This window comes from Protomyctophum bolini (assembly GCF_963924005.1).
Source record: "Protomyctophum bolini genome assembly, chromosome: 1".
Taxonomy (NCBI): Eukaryota; Metazoa; Chordata; class Actinopteri; order Myctophiformes; family Myctophidae; genus Protomyctophum; species Protomyctophum bolini.
In genome coordinates, this window is record NC_137862.1 from 41,265,405 (window position 1) to 41,282,653 (window position 17,249).

The 17,249-nt window shown below is 41.1% G+C and overlaps 1 protein-coding gene across 1 annotated transcript in view; it reads left to right on the forward strand.

Annotated features, from left to right (window-relative positions):
• Positions 1-2,508: 2,508 nt before the first annotated feature.
• The window catches only part of chs1 (chitin synthase 1), a gene marked incomplete at both ends in the record, with an annotated part of 37,989 nt that continues 23,248 nt past the window's right edge, over positions 2,509-17,249 (forward strand). The window contains 16 exons of the mRNA XM_080770679.1: positions 2,509-2,555; positions 8,627-8,762; positions 9,843-10,028; positions 10,123-10,324; positions 10,593-10,753; positions 11,282-11,357; positions 12,282-12,400; positions 12,933-13,110; positions 13,241-13,337; positions 13,524-13,620; positions 13,896-14,017; positions 14,274-14,369; positions 15,294-15,458; positions 15,971-16,118; positions 16,385-16,450; positions 16,923-17,098. Of these exons, the coding sequence (XP_080626805.1) occupies positions 2,509-2,555; positions 8,627-8,762; positions 9,843-10,028; positions 10,123-10,324; positions 10,593-10,753; positions 11,282-11,357; positions 12,282-12,400; positions 12,933-13,110; positions 13,241-13,337; positions 13,524-13,620; positions 13,896-14,017; positions 14,274-14,369; positions 15,294-15,458; positions 15,971-16,118; positions 16,385-16,450; positions 16,923-17,098 (2,072 nt within the window). The remainder of the gene's footprint in view (positions 2,556-8,626; positions 8,763-9,842; positions 10,029-10,122; positions 10,325-10,592; positions 10,754-11,281; positions 11,358-12,281; positions 12,401-12,932; positions 13,111-13,240; positions 13,338-13,523; positions 13,621-13,895; positions 14,018-14,273; positions 14,370-15,293; positions 15,459-15,970; positions 16,119-16,384; positions 16,451-16,922; positions 17,099-17,249) is intronic.

Below are 17,249 nucleotides of genomic sequence, written 5' to 3' on the forward strand. Positions count from 1 at the left end.
ATTTTGTCAACAAAAACTAAACTAAAATGTTAGCAAGGACTAGTGGACAAGAGATTCAGTATAAGTAATTTTACACTTGGTTGCATGCTGAAAATAGCAGATCTACAAGATCACAACGCGTCGCGGCTTGTATATCTGCTATTTTCAGCAAGTGTAAAATCAACCATTACGACGGCATCAAGGCCCGACTAAAATACATTTTATACATACATTTTTAACTAACTGACTAACACTAAATCATTCCATGTGACTAAAATGTGACTAAAACTAAATGTAAACTATTCAAGAGAGTATGACTAAAACTAAAATAGAAATTTGCTGACAAAAACAATGACTAGTAACCTCATGGTTCCCATCCAGCTGTTCTTCCGGCCACTCTAGCCCCTGATCCACTGTCGCCCATGCAGGCATGTAGAGTATGACTTTCTATGTGCTATTTTGGCAATTAAAAATAAAAAGTTTTGATTGATTTTGTTTTACGTTGCCTATAATTCAAGTGCCTGGTCAAGAACAGGAAGGCAGAGCCAGCCTGAGAATGCCTGTTGCTATACTGTGGACCATTTGAACGGGTTCAAGGTTCAATGTTCAAGATTCTTTATTATTTGTCTCCCGAGGAAGAAATTGGTCTTAGACAAAGGGCCCGCATTGTTGTTCAAGGTTCAATGTTCAAGATTCTTTATTATTTGTCTCCCGAGGAAGAAATTGGTCTTAGACAAAGGGCCCGCATTGTTGTATTCAACTTCAACCTGACTTTGAACCTGGGTTGGCGCAGTCGGGCAGACAGTCAGACTGTGACATATTTGGCACTCCTACCATGGCAATGCCAGGGTCAGGGCCACCGTCACTGAGCTCATACATTATCAGAATCTGATGATGCACTTCTCAACCTGGATGTCAGAACAGAGCCAGCCAGAACTAGCTTCAGAGGATCTGTGCTCGCTCTCCTTATACAGTCCAAATCTGCATCTTCGTGCATGACCACAGTGGAGACAGCAGGTTGGGGCTGTCTGTCAGGATTCTGTATGGATAATAGCTGACTGTGTCATTCAGCGTGCAGTCTAAATATAAGCCCAAGTGATGCCAGATATTTGGGTCCGCAATCCCGATTTTGGAGAGTCCTACAGGACTCCCTTTTTGTTTGTTTGTTTTTGACCCCATGCGTGTTGTCACTGCTGATGTATCCTATACTGACTCACCGCCAGTTAGGAGCCCCCAGCGGTAGGACGTAGTGCCTTCATTCCACTCCTCCCTGCAGTGCCACCTAACACTCCCTGCTGACAGCCAGGTGCCGCCCCAGCCCACAGGGTCACGTGCAGTGACATCACCACCCATAGAGTGCGGGAAGAGGTTATGGCATGCATTATTGCTGCATGTCTCTCTTGTGACTGGTGGGGAATGTCTGGAGAATCCGGCTCTTATAACATAGACTGGCATGAAACATTAATCACAGGTTCACAACAACACATACATCCCCTCATTCCCATGGCAACAATTAAAAAGGTGTCACAAAGTGGCCAAAGGCACGCACATCATCTCCTGCTATAGGCTGGGTGTGCTGGATCAAAACTTAACATGAAATAACAATAAAATCTGCATGCTGCAGGCTGCATGATGTGATCCGTATGCCAGCCCACCGTCTACCCCGACAGATACTCTATGACCAGCTTCTATAGAGGGTCAAAGGACTGCTGGGGCTAGAAAAAGCAGTACAAGAACCACATAGTCTATACAGAGAGGAGAGCATGACTGAAAATAAGCACCCTATAGCTTAGTTACCCCCCTGGGTAAATAAATAGGGGGGTTGAGACAATCTCAACACTTATGCCACCATCATAAAGTAAACAGAAGTGTGTGTTCTTGTGTGGAAGCATCAACAGGCGTGGTGTAGGGGTGAGGAGTTGAGGAATGATCCTTGGACCTTTTTTATTGCCACTTGTAAAACCAGGAGACTTCGATATCTTTGAACACTGACAAACAGTCACACGCCTGCACGAGCGTGCGCACACGCACCACACACGCATGCTCACACACACACACACACACACACAAGCCTTGCTGTCACGCAATGCTGCCTTACACCTGAAACACACACACACACACACACACACACACACACACCGTGGTGAACAGTGTACAGTTGTCCTTCCATGCTCCAGTAAGCATAGACAGATGGAGACATTTCAGTCGGTGAAACTGGACTTCCTTTTGACAACTTTTCAACAACTTTTGTGGGAGTTCAACTGAGGCCAACATCTTACGCAAAGCCACACGTTTCATTACAACCACTTTACCATACGGTACGTATTGATACATTATTGTTTCTACAGTACATGGCTCAACACTGAGATCAATGAAGTGATATGTTGTTGCGTGCATTTGTCTTTTGTTTTGTTTGGTTCTATTGGTTTGGTTTTCTTTTTTTACAAAGACAGCAAAAGTTGACTAACTTCCCTTGCCTGGTTAAGTGCTACAGTACATTCATATTGTACAGTGGAGTAACAGAACAACATGGAGGAACTGAAGGAGCGAGGGAGAAAGAGAGAGACGAGACACAGGTAAGGACTCTTAAGCGTTAAATTAGTTTCTTATATTGTTATATTGTTCCTTAATATCTCAAGATTTATATAATATTTAAAGTACAAGTACTCAAAGTCATTGGGGGTTGGAAACTACCGGTAAGAGCACTAAAATATCCTAACCAAGTAGATACTGTCACTTGACTTAAACCAACAGTTACTGAGTTACATGTCAACTGTGAAATGGCCACAATGTGACATCCTAACCATAACCATTTCAGTATGACCTAACCAATGCCAAGTTTGCCAACCAGATTGCTTCCCCAACGTTTGTAAAAAAAAAACTGCTTTACCAAAAGTAAAAAGTATTACTTGAACAAATAAATGAAAAGGCTACTCTTTTACAGTAATGAGAGTAGCCTACTTATAATTAAATCATTTCTACCCAGATTATTTGTCTGTTATTGCTGGAAGTTGCGAATGCTCTCTATGGCACCAAAGGAGTATACAGATAGGGAAAATGTTTACATCAAGGGTTGGCTCTCATTTTGTCAGTCTATTATAGAGAGGAGACAAAGGTTTAAGGTTACTATTCCAATTAGCACTAATTTCGGCAGTTATAGCAGTTTCAGCACTCATATTGAGACCTTCCTGTATGCGTAAGCAATAGCTTGATTGAATGCGAAAGCATTTTCTGATTGAATGAATGACCACACAACAATGGTTTTTCACTAACTAGACTTTATAAGCTGATGCTTTACCGCAACGACAAATGCAATAGCGACAACTTCTTGTGTTGGATTTACTTATCACCTTACTTATGGTGATCAGTAAGGCCCTTCTGGTTAGGCTGAAGGAAATACATCCTCTTCCTTTTGGGAAATGTAGACTGTCTGCTGTGGTGTAAAGAAATGTACACTTACTTAAGTACTGTACTTAAGTACAATATTGAGTTATTTATACTTTACTTTGAGTATTTCCAATTTCCATACATTGTATACTTCTACTCCACTACATTTTTTTGAAAACTTTAGTCATTTAGTTACTTTGTATTATTACAAAACATACATTAACCATTCAGCCCTATATACATTTCAGCTATTTAAAAAATAGCCAGTCTATAAGCTCACAATGCGACACATTGTGAGCTTGTAGATCTGCTATTTTCCAAAGATTTGTATCCATTTGAAAACGTTAATTTTAATTTAGGTACATTAAGTAGGCTACATTTTGATGCCAAAACCTTTGTACTTTTACTTTTAAGTAACATTTTGAATTCCGGACATTCGCATTATGATGCAGTATTGATACTTTTACTGAAGGACAACTTTAGTTTTTTTCAACCAAGGTTCATGTTTTAGGTTGTTATTAGAGAAAGTAAAAGATGAGTGTTATTTTTTTTCCATTTGCTGCTTTCTTTCGTTTTAGGGATTTTAGCTGTTTTTGACAGGGGGGCGGGGGCATTCGAGCATGGGGCTAAATATGTATTTCTTTACAACATTTTATAGCGATTTATTTTTTAATTATTTACTTTAGTCCTAATAAACCCCAGGAAATTTCATCTGGCCGCAAAAGATCACGAGTTCTACTGAATGTGTCAAACTGCCACTCCTTTTGATGGTAAGGACGGATTATGTTTTGGGCATATCCCTCTGGTCAGGCTGAATGAAATACATCCTTCCTTTTGGGAAATGTAGACTGTCTGATATGTTTGATATTTATATTGTTGATGTTGATATCACAATTAAACCACTATAGCATATACACTAACACTATAGCATCCCAATTCTGGCTATTCAAAATAGGCAAACTTTCATCTAAAAAACAGAAGATCTACAAGCATATAGAGGTTAAGCGGTTAACAATTCAAAATAGCTCATCTACAAGTCATGCTGAACTTGTACATCATCTATTTCTGTTATTTGTCCTACAAAGTATATATGGTTGCTGGTTAAGAATGTCCTCCATCTGTTTTGTTTTTAATTTGTTTGTTATATCAGTTATCACACTGCTGCTCCTTTTATCACTCCCCGCACCCAGGAGACATTTTTCATTTCACTGTTATTAATTCAGGGGAGGTCAGATGAGTGCAATTAAGCTCTGTTTTACAACCATGCCCTGATCGCAGGAACAACAATCATAGCGACAAAACGCAATGCGCACTTACAGTATGACATTAGAAAGGTCCATATACTGTAGGACACTTTCTCATGTCAAGTGCAAATGGGGTTCAAAGTAGTATTCACAAACTGTTTGTAGAAATCACATTAAAGTATGCAGTTTTAAATGCAGTTTAAAAAATATATAAAATAAACACTTGCACCACACTACCCATTTTGTTTAAGCACCGCAGCTGCTCCACTTCAGACATCTGTCCGACTTGTAATAAAATGACTGGATCAACAGGTTTCTGTATTTATGTATATTATGTAATATACATGCATGTTTAGCTAAATGGGCGGCTGTGGCTCAGGAGGTAGAGCAGGTCGTCCAATGATCCCTGGGTCTGCGGTTCGAATCCCGGCTCCTCCTGTCCACATGTCGAAGTGTCCTTGGGCAAGACACTGAACCCTACATTGCTTCCAATGAGTTGGTCGGTGTGAGCTTGCCACCATCGGTGTGTGAATGTGGGAAGTGAGGACGCTGGCCGTGGACTGTTCGCCGTTTCACCTCCAAATGTATGAATGAATGAACCATTGTAAAGCGCTTTGAGCACTTGGAAAAGTGCTATAAAAATGCAATTCATTATTAAATAAATCGTTGTACATTTGTCATGGCCAAGTCACTCCCATAGGAACCCTAGAATCAAGCTTAGGTAAGCAACTAAGCATAATGATGATCACAGTTTCCCCAGAATGTTAAAGTGAAACTGAATATGGAAAATGTGGAATGCGGAACAAAGTTGATAGCACGCAGTCTATGTCACCGTGACCAGACAGGAGGGAGTGTGTTATTTATGCAATAACTAATGAAGATTCAGAAGGCTACCTCTGTCAAATAGAGCAACTGTGTGGGTCAAAATTACATTTACGGAGGGGAAATGAACAGATACAGAGATACGGAGATCTCTGTATGGGCATATTGGATCAGTGGAGCGATGTAGCGGCCCAAACCTCTAATAATGTAAAACCACAAATTGTGTACTCCGAAGCAGCCATGCAGCACACTACTGTACAACTGTACGTACATCGAAGGACATCTATACTGTACATTGCACAAGCTAAATTGTAAATGGTCTGCTGTTTCTATAAAAAATAATAATATAAAACAACAATAAGCGCTTAAAAGTATATTCTAACTATACTTAATTGCATGAACTGATAAATACATCAGTATTCTTGGCATGTCATAATAGGTGAACATTTGGCAAAAAATAGCAGATCTACGACCTCACAACATGTAAAAAACGGACAGAAATCCAAAAAAAAAATAAACAAAACATAATTGCAAATGTGCGGACTGTTGCATGTTGAAAATGGTTTGTTTGAGAATGACATTATTCTCAAGAGTGTATAGCAGCTACTCACGCAACAGCTAGGCTAACTCAGTCTGCCAAGTGTGCAAATGTATGCTTCTTTGAGCTACCATAGTTTACACAAGCCTCCCATCAACAGGGTAATTAAGTTATTACAGTAACTTAAGAATATACAGGATAACAAATAAGCAACATAGATCTATCTGCGTGTGGGTGTGAAGTGTGGACTGCACAATTTAGGAGATGCACATTTCTAGTGGTTAATTGGAGTAGTCAGCTGTAGGGTGATATCACTGATATTTGATTTATTTGTATTTATGGACATATCCTGATGTTTAGTGTTTGTGTTGCCTCGTGTGTGTGTTTTTTTGGGGGGGGGGGGATATATGTGAATAACTGCTTTGAAATACTATGTTGTAAAAAAAATCAACAATATAATAAAATAAAAAATAAAATAAAGAGATGCAAATTTCGCTGTGATGATATATAGTGAAATCGTCCAGTGGGGTGAAATCTGACTGCACTGTAACCTGGCTAGGGTTCAGGAGCTTGTAGAGTGCTGCTCTAGCTTAATAACTGCAGGGCAGTATTATTGGATAGTTGCTATGGTAATATCAAAGTCAAACATGAAACATCACATTGGCAGACCAATAAGGAAGGGCATAGTCACCCAAACTACCACCAAGGGCGAATGTACGTCAATCACTGTAATTACTCTCTTGATAATTAGGGCTGGGTAGGATAGATACTGTAGGTGTAGGAGGGAGGGGTTCGTGTTAGGGCTATGTTATCTACTTAAATCCTATAGGCTACTCAGGGCCCACCATAGGGCCCACCATTCCATCAAAACATTTAGAGACGTACGAATATACACAACTATATAGTCAAAAAGAAATCATCATAGGAGGTAAAAAGGGAAAAGAAACATACAGTGAGGGGAAACAGGGGTGGGTGGGGGGAAAACTGCAGACAACTCCTTCGGCCGGAGTGGAACACTACCACTTCTTGGGAAATGTGCATGCGTGAGTGCAAGTGGTGAAGTCTGAAGTCAAGTGGGGTAATCTTGTGTAAACTGGCTGATAAAGCTCCTGAGAGTGTCCTGTTTTAGTACTCATTAAGACAACGTCACAACTTTGTAGGGCATGTTCATGGCCAGGTTGCCAGGGTAAAATGCATCCCTAATCAAGCAGCAGGTGTTGCTGATTGGCAGGGGCACACTGTTTTCAACTTAATGCAGTGTCAAAGCCCTGCTTAAACACTTGATCCTCCCTGGCCGGATCAACAACCACGTAGTGTTCAACTTGCATAGGGTTTTGACACTACAGTACAGCAACCACGTAGTGTTCAACTTGCATAGGGCTTTGACAGTACAGTACAGGGCCTTTCTCTGTCTTTCTACACCAACAGGGCAGATAATACAGTTAAAAATGCTCACACTAGGCTTGGGCTGTCTTGTTTTACTCACTGTTTGTTGATGTTGATCGATGACTCTTGAAGAATTGAACCGGTTGATTATGGCAGGACTTAAGAATTAAGAACAAGCTCCAGACAAACTATAAATGTTTCAAAACAAACAAGTGCAGGTTCCAAGGTCAAATAACCAAATCATTCAATCTGCACTGTGTGGGGTGCGTGCGTGTGCAGCGTGTGTGTGTGTGTGTGCGCGACAGAGGGAGCGGTTGAACGGAAATCTGTTTCTCTTGCCACACAGCTGTGGCAGTGTGGCCTAATTAAAGGGAACTATGGTGCCATTTTCCAAGGGGACCAGTGGGGGTGACATTTAGTCAAAAATCTTAAATAAAAATAAATTACTTCTACATGTGACTATATGGTCCAAATTCAGACGCAAATGAAGACCTTTGCCATAATTATGATAAAATGTGCTGCTGTCCTTTCGGTTGGCTATTACATATTTTGTATTATTATTATTTTTTTATATTGTAGGCATCTGTTTTTGTGTGTGCGTGTTCTTTGAGTGACACACGTTACGTATAGGCCTACATCTCAAAGATCTCACATTCTGCTCCATGCCCAAGCCTAGCTGATAATACTGCAGTCACCATCCCATCATCTTGATGTCTCATAACATCATAACTATGTGCAGATGTTACTCTGCAATAAATCAGTGTAGGCCTATGTGCCTAAGACTGCTAACTAAACAACAGACTAATGTGCAATCTATTGATGTGTTGGTCATTGTTCTGATACGGTTCAAATAGCAATAGGGGTGTAACGATACCGACCATAAATCAGTATTGGCCCATATTTGCCTTGTTGACTGCCACAGTGGAAAATAAGATGAGATATCTTTATGTACAGCTGTAAGGCGAGAGAGCATCTTTTTCACTGAATTTGTGCTCATTCAAATAAAGTGTGATCATGAAGGCCTCAACAAATAAATAAACAAACTAACAAGCTAAAACATCTATATCTGCAAGACTGCATCGATACCACAACATTGTTATTTTAAACATATCTGTCATCTGCCCAGAATGTCACAATTGTGTGTGTGTGTGTTCGTGTGTGTGTGTGTGTGTGTGTGTGTGTGTGTGTGTGTGTGTGTGTGTGTGTGTGTGCGTGCGTGTGTGCGTGTGCGTGTGCGTGCGCGCGCTGTCTGTGTCTATATACCTATCAGAGATACATGGGACCCGTTTCAGTTGAACCCCATAGGAGCTGAGAAAGAGCAGAAGAGAAGGTGTTTCCAACTGGCCCAGTATCTGGTAGCTGTAATAGTTGGGTTGGCTGTCTGGACCAGTGCAGTTGTAGCTAAGGTAAAAATTACTAATGTACTACTACTCATTCATGTATAATGTTCAGTATGTATGCATCTGTCTGTCTAGATATGTCCCTATACATCCTTCTCACTTCAAAGTTGTTACAGTGAGGGTAGTTTAGGTTTGTGTTTGTTCACCTCCTATCAACTTGATTACTGTATCATAATAACATCATAACTGTGCAGATGTTGCCCTGTAATAAATTATATCATCTAGTGTTCATGATGAGCCATAACCTTTCGAAGCAGTAAGTTAGCTAAAACATTTTTTTTGTCAAACAGTCCATGTCTAATTATCTTTGCTAGGCCCAGACGTTGTTGAATTTAGAAAAAACACAATTGTTATTACTCCTACAGATTTTGTCGAAACGTCACGCAAATCGGTACACGTCTCTATGGTCATGTGATCAAGACGGATCAGATTTTTCATATTCCATCCTGATTGGCTACGATTGACTTTTACTACTAGTGGCCTGGTAGTAAACCTGTAGTAAACAGTGACCTGTTCGCAGAGGAGCACATTTTCCTGGTTGTGTTTATGAAAGTCATGTAAGCAACCATATCTCTCACTGAAATGCTGACCTTCCCTTTGGCAACATGCACTCTGTATTATTGTTAGTTATGGTAGGGCAGGGTCATTTTATCACTTCGTACCAACCCTTTCTCTATCCAGCTGTTTCTGTGTCTGTTGTACTCTGTCTCAGTTTCTGAGAAGGGGAAAGACAGAGAGTGAGAGAAAATAAAACAGGAAGAGGGAGAGATAAAGCAGTTCAGTTTTCTTCAGTTTTCTTCAGTGTCTGTGTCCAATCAAAGCTGATTTGTTGTCCAACTTCCTTGTTAGAATGAATGGATATCATCAATACAACAATGATGACAAAGCATTCAATACTCCAAGATTATAACCGGTTCAGAAACACATGAAGTCACGGCACAATGCCTTCCTATTTCCCATATCAGACGTGTCAGACTCAATTACTTTGTTTTACATTCCAAAACCTTATTGAACAACATGGGATGTAAAAAGTACCTTATTGGTTAACTAAAACATGCTTAATGTTCTAAATGTCTTTCCAATCAGGGCTCACTATTGGTGCTGTCTACACTGTCCAGTGACTATTCCATGCGTTCCTCAAAAGATAAACAGTTCTACATGCTGATGCTGGTGTTTACCCTTGTCTGCCCCAACTTCCTGGTGTTCCTCAAGTCACTGTGGAGGTGTGCCTTCAAGAGTTTTGTACAGCCCAACATGAAAACCCTGGGAAGTGTAAGTGTTCGCCACATACTGTACAGCTTGTTTATCTCCGAAACTAAACAAAGAACTTACTATACTTTTAACAATAATATACATTATCTTCCAGATTTGTGCCATTGAGTGCCTGGTCTCTCTTGGAACCTCCATCCTGGTTCTCATCGTTATGCCTCAGTTTGATGTGTTGACTAATCTCTTCATCACCGGGGGAGTCTGCATCATGTCTTCTGTACTACAAATAGTATTCAGACTCCAGAGAGAAACGTGGAAAATAGTGTTTCCCGTATGCTCGCTCGTCCTCGTACTAATTGGTAACGTTTACCTCCTGGCATACTTGTTGTTGTAGGCGATGTGTTGGCTGTAAGACGAGTAGTTTGATAATGTGCTTGTCTAAAGATTCTCAAAGCTTTACTAATGATGAATTCATGATAATGATGATGATAATTAAGTTTTTATAAATGCTTAACTAATGCTTAGTAGTAGTGTATAGTTATTATGAAGTGCTACCCTAACGGTATTGTGCAAACTAACTACTGTAACTAACTAACTAACTAACCAACCAACCAATCATCCAACCAGGTTACTGCCTCCTTGCAGTGGACTACTATGTCCGTGTGGACTCCTTTGTGGACAATCAGAAGACTGACTGTTTCATTTACGTTGGAGTTGGAATTTTCGCCTCGATCCTCGTTTCGCTCTGCTGGTGGGAAAACCCAGTGCAAGCCGCCAACAGCATGCAGGTATAGGGCATGTCATCACGCCCGGACAAATGCACCCAAATTAATTCTGCACAATTCATTTGGGAACTTTTAGAATGTTATTTTTGACATGAGCTCATTGAACATGGGGAACAGAGGTTTGTTTGGCCCATTGTGTTGCTAGAAAAAGAGGGGTGAGTGGAAAATGTTAAAGCGTTTCTATACCGATATGGTTCCAACTTCCACGTAACTAAGTTTTGAGTTCTGCAGCAGAGTAAATAAACGTCATGAAAAAAGACCCACGACTAAAGTTAATTGTTTCTTTGCAGGCTGTGTCATTTTATGGACGAAACCTTGCTGTAATTTTCCATCTTCCATTAAATTATTTATGAAAATGAACAAGCTGCCACAATGCCAAAGGAATACTTTGGTAAAGTAAACTATCACCCTTAAACTCACAGACGCCTGCAGAAAGTTCAAATTGTGAAGACACAATTCCATGTATGAATGTCAATATCTCTCCTCAGGTCATATCATATTCTCTCTCTCTCTCTCTCTCTCTCTCTGCAGGAGGTTTTGTCAGAGTTAGATGGATTCAGGGACTTTGTGTTTGTCATCAGTAGCATTTTACGGATACTGGTGATCGGTAAGCATGTCCCTTTGCCGTATCCATTATACTATAGGGCTTCAGTGATCCACCAGTGGAGGTACAGTACTTTTGGACCAGGAAAAAAAAGCAAGAAAAGAAACGATGTACAGTATATTGTTCATCAACAATACACAATTCTTGGGGGCACAGTGGCACAGTCGGTAGTGCTGTTGCCTCACAGCTAGAAGGTCCTGGGTTCGATTCCCGCTGGGGACGCTGTGGGTACTGGTGGCGTGTTCTCTCCTCCATCAGTGCCCATACCCGAGGCGGGGTTGGATAAAGGGCCTTTCTGTGTGGAGTTTGCATGTTCTCCCTGTGTCCCCTAGGGTAGGTACCCTCACAAAACATCCTGCAGTAATCCTGGTCTCTAAACTGCCTCGCCCTGGTCAGCCTGATGAAGGGGAAAGGAACTGGTTGGAATAACGTGTTCCTTCCACGTGTTACGTCCAACCAGGGAAACTCCCCCCTGTCAGGTGTAAAGGAGCAACTTGGACACTCAGGGGAGTAAGCATGAGTTCAAGTCCGTTGCTCTCCCCAGGTTGGCGGATGGTGTGTAGAGCCCAGGATCACATTAGATAATTGACACAGGGGTGAAAAATGGGTTACAAAATGGTGAATGGAATTGTATCTATAAGAAATTAAATAATATACTGTAACCCTTGCCTTGTAATTGTGTCAAGTATAAACAATACTTAGTCATAAAGTATGCATGCATGTGTTTCCTCTACCCTGCCCCTACTAGTCTACTAAGTCCTGTCCTTGTTATCTGTTCAGTTAGGTATGGTTTTATACTGTCATTCAAGTCTATTCTATTAATCATTACACTGCGTGTATGTACATGTATGCGTGTATATGTTTGTATTAATAGGAGCAGTGTACCTGCTCTATCATGTTTACTATCATATCCCTCTGTATTAATAGGAGCAGTGTACTCGCTCTATCACGCTGTGATCCAGAACTCTATCGTCTGGGATGACTTCAGGCGTGCGGGTGAAGATGGGGAACTACTGGAGATAGGACTGGGACTGTTATTCTTACAGGTGGGTGGCTGAGTACAGGCAGACAGGCAGGCAGGCAGGCAGGCAGGGCAGACGGGCGGACGGACGGACAGACAGACGGACGGACGGACGTTGTGGCATTTTGCCATTACAAGTGGTGCTTTGGTTGAGTTTATTTTTCACCATGTTTTAGCTTTTTCAGAGTATCTAATGGGTGTGGGATATATAGGAGGCGAAGGGTGATGTATAACCTAATTGTATTATTAGATGAACTTATATATAACTGTATTATAGATTGGTATCTATTTCATCTACAGGTCTGTGTGGGTCTACTGTACTGTTTGAAATCTGGTTGAGTTGCTGGCTGGCTACACACCTGAATGTTTATGTTCTGTTTTAGTTTTTTGTTACTGTGTCTGATAATCCCATGTGGATTGGGTCAAGAAATTGTCCGGGCACAGACGAACAGACAGACAGGCAGGCAGGCTGGCTGGCTGGCTGGTTGGCTGACTGACTGACTGACTGACTGACTGACTGACTGACTGACTGATTAATTCCTTTTCCTTCATCTCAGGCATTCTGCTCAGCAGCATGCCATTGGTTTGGAGTGGTGGCATGTAAGATCCATTCAGTCAGGATGAGTTTTGCTCTGCCGTTAACCAGCACTGGACCTACGGTGCTGCTAGTGGGGCTTATTCTCTTCCTGACCCAAGCAAAAGAACTGAACGGACACAAGTACACAACTATCATGGGTGAGTTTATACGGTATATGATCTATCTTTGAGCTGCATTGCATTGCATGTCATGAAAAGTGCTATAGAAATAAAGGTTAGTATAAAAATAAAGTTTATTATAATTCTTATAGTTATTATCTATTTACAGAGTTTTGTGACAGCCTGGTCTATATCAGTCATAAGAACACCACTCCAGTGGTCGTGTTAGAGATCACCAGGAGCATCTGTCGAACTTCTCTAAACAGGTCTGTGTGCGTGCGTGCTCGTGTGTGCGTGCATGCATGCGTGAGTACGTGGGTGCATGCATGTGAAATAATCCATGGTGGTATAGAGCATACATGTTGGTGTGTGTGTGCATGGGCCAGTGAGTTGTTTGGTGTTTGTTTCACAAATCAAATGGATTAATGTATTGATAAATGCATTCGATACAGCTCCTATCTACAATGGCCTTTTTCCATGTTGGCCCTGGAGGGAGCGTGTATGTGGTTGGGCTTCGTCACATGTACCTACTACGTCTGGAAGATCAAGGTATACAAACATGCACACAAACACACGCACGCACGCACTCACGCACGCACGCACGCACGCACGCACGCACGCACGCACGCATGCATGCATGCACGCAACTCTATCGACATTATGGAAGTTTGTACTGCTATGCTGGGTCACAGATCACCAACCCATATATGAATCAAGGAAGCATTTTTCCTATAGGTTTAGGTTATATCGATTTCGATAAGACATGTGGGATCTGGTTACTATTAGACACAGGATTACGAGTATGTTTCTACACATCTCTTCAGGTCCAACGTATAGAGAGAACCTCTCAGTTGTTTGTTCGTCGCCTCTACGAGTCATCGTTCATCGACCTGTCCCTGCTTCTCAACACGAAGATGAAAGTGGCCCGTGCCCGTAACCAGGAGAGGTGTGAGGCTTCATTATTAGTACATTTCACAAAATATTGTCACATTGATCAAATATTTCACTAGAATGCAAGTAGACTGAATGTAGAATGACTCTCCTTTCTGTCATATATGGTAACAATTACGCCTGCACAATTGTACCTGCGTAGCAGAGCTGGTATTGTGGTAAATGATCGGACACGAAGCAGAGAGTAGACGCATGTTCATATTGTTTAAAGAGGACTCCGTCCATCTTTTACACTCTCTTCCCCTCTCCAGCCATGACGACATAGAGAACTGTGTCATCTATCTATGTGCCACAATGTGGCATGAGACCTACGACGAGATGCTGAAGATCCTCACGTCCATGTTCAGGTTGGCACTAGTACCATAATGACAACTACATGTCTGTTCACTAGTACCATAATGACAACTACATGTCTGTTCACTAGTACCATAATGACAACTACATGTCTGTTCACTAGTACCATAATGACAACTACATGTCTGTTCACTAGTACCATAATGACAACTACATGTCTGTTCACTAGTACCATAATGACAACTACATGTCTGTTCACTAGTACCATAATGACAACTACATGTCTGTTCACTAGTACCATAATGACAACTACATGTCTGTTCACTAGTACCATAATGACAACTACATGTCTGTTCACTAGTACCATAATGACAACTACATGTCTGTTCACTAGTACCATAATGACAACTACATGTCTGTTCACTAGTACCATAATGACAACTACATGTCTGTTCACTAGTACCATAATGACAACTACACCAGCGGTTTTCAACCTTTTTCATATCAAGGCCCATTATTTATTCGGCTGAGGCATTTGATTCACGGACCACCATGTGATGAGACTTATACGGTATAGCTTCTCAAGACCCAAAACTAAAGAATATGTTGTTATCGTTGGATATGATTTTGTCCACAATTCCATGCTGTATTGATGTTACCAGTGACATAGGAGAGATAACAGGCAAACGTTGATCGAAAAAAGCTAGTATTTTATATTCTATTTTAAAATCATCATCATCATAAAATTAAACCAAATGGACGCGTATTTTGCACTCTCAAGAGTTAAAAATCTAAGGGTCCAAGGTTACCAACTCTCCATCATTTAGCTGGGGACCACAAGGACCACTGGTTGAAAACCACTGTGATGAACTGACATCGCAGCAGAACAAACATTAGACATGTCTAATAATGATCACAGGCTTCCTTCACTTTTCTTATATATTATTCAAAATAGGAAAATGTCCTCATTGTCTCAGGCTGGACCGGTACCGAGGTGATCCCAAGGAGGAGCACAAAGACTGCTTTGACTTTGAGTGTCACATTTACGTGGACGATTCCTTCATGAAGGACAAGGATTCTGGGAAAAGGCTGGTGAACGAATACGTTAATGACTTGATCAATGTCACTATCGAGGTTTACAGGTGAGATTGTATGCCTGTGTGTGTTGTGTGTTGTGTCAAACTAGGGGTTTTTCGTGATTCTGAATCCATTCCAAGCATTAGTTTTACACAAAAAACACTCCTTGGGCTAAAAACGGCCATAGACATCATGACAAATGTCAAGTGGCTATGGCTACTATGGCTATTTTGTGCAAAACTAATGCTTGGAATGGATTCAGAATCATGAAAACCCCCTAGTTTCACATGTCACATGCATGCTACTTAAAGCATAAGGGAAGTTTGACATTTTTGCGTGCCATAGGATGTTAATGGTAGGGTCACAAGCAACCCCTATAAGAAATATTTGCCCAATACCGACAGCCGGTCAGCAAGTGGATTCATGAATATGTACACTTATATATAGACAATATTTTAGGCCAATAAAAAAAGACTATATACCAAATTTCCCACTTTAAACAAAAGAAGCCTGTCGGCTGCCGAACTATACTGTATCTATCTATTCATAAATCCATTGATCCCATCCATCCATCCAGAGTTTTTACCAATAAAGAACCAGATGACGTGTCGATCATCGAGACGCCGTACGGAGGCAGGCTGATGTGCATCATGCCAGAGGGAAACATGCTGTACATCCACCTCAAAGACAAAGCCCTCATCAGGAACAAAAAGCGCTGGTCCCAGGTATACAGTATGGGTGGGCGGCATCCTTGTGAAATGGGATAGAGCTGTTCAGCAGCTATATATACACAGTCACGTCAATCTGTGTTCATTTATCCAATTGAATGAAATGACGATTGAATGAAAAAAGGAGCAAAACCGCGATTGTTACAAAGCAAGGGGCATGAATTCACCCTGAAGTGAATTGTTATAATCTGATGATCAATATAAATACTCCTGTATAACTAATACTGTATAAATAATCCTATATGTTATGTGTGTGCATTCAGATTATGTACCTGTATTATCTACTGGGCTTCAAGGGCTATATTGTCAAGAACCCCCAGAAAATCCAAGTAAGTCATCATTGTGTGTGTGTGTGTGTGTGTGTGTGTGTGTGTGTGTGTGTGTGTGTGTGTGCGTGCGTGTGCGTGTGTGCGCGCGCGTGCGTGAGTGCGTGCTGTCAGTTGACTTATGCAATGCCAGTGTGCGCACATGTATACTTGTGTGGGCGGCTGCGTGCACGTGTGTGCATTTGCTTGCTTGTACAGGTTGAGTAGTTCTATATTCTAAGCACGAAAAAACTATATTGTACCACATCCCTATTTTTAAGTCATTTTATACCTGTGCCTTTGTTGTACATGTACAACATACTGCACATACCTGTGCAGTATTTACCATTATGTGTGTTTAAACTTCTTAAAAAAGTGAATGATGAGTGTGTTGTGTATACGTTGTGTGTGCACATGAATGATGAGTGTGTTGTGTGTATACGTTGTGTGTGCACATGATGAGTGTGTTGTGTATACGTTGTGTGTGCACATGCAGCGCCAGAATAATCCATGCAGAGCCAGTTTGATCTCTCTGGATGGAGAGAGTTTCCTGTTGCCTCAGTACGACAACGACACCAAGAGGAAATACATCTCAGACGAGAACACATACATCATGGCGTTGGATGGAGACACCGACTTCCAGCCCAAAGCACTGATCCTGCTAGTAGACAGGTTAGTTAGACAACTCATTATTTAACTAACTAACTAACTAAAATGTGGATTTCAACCATTGTCATATCAAGGCCCATTATTTATTCTGCATTTGATGACATTTAGCCTTGCATACCCAAAACTAAAGAATATGTACCATGCTGTATTGATG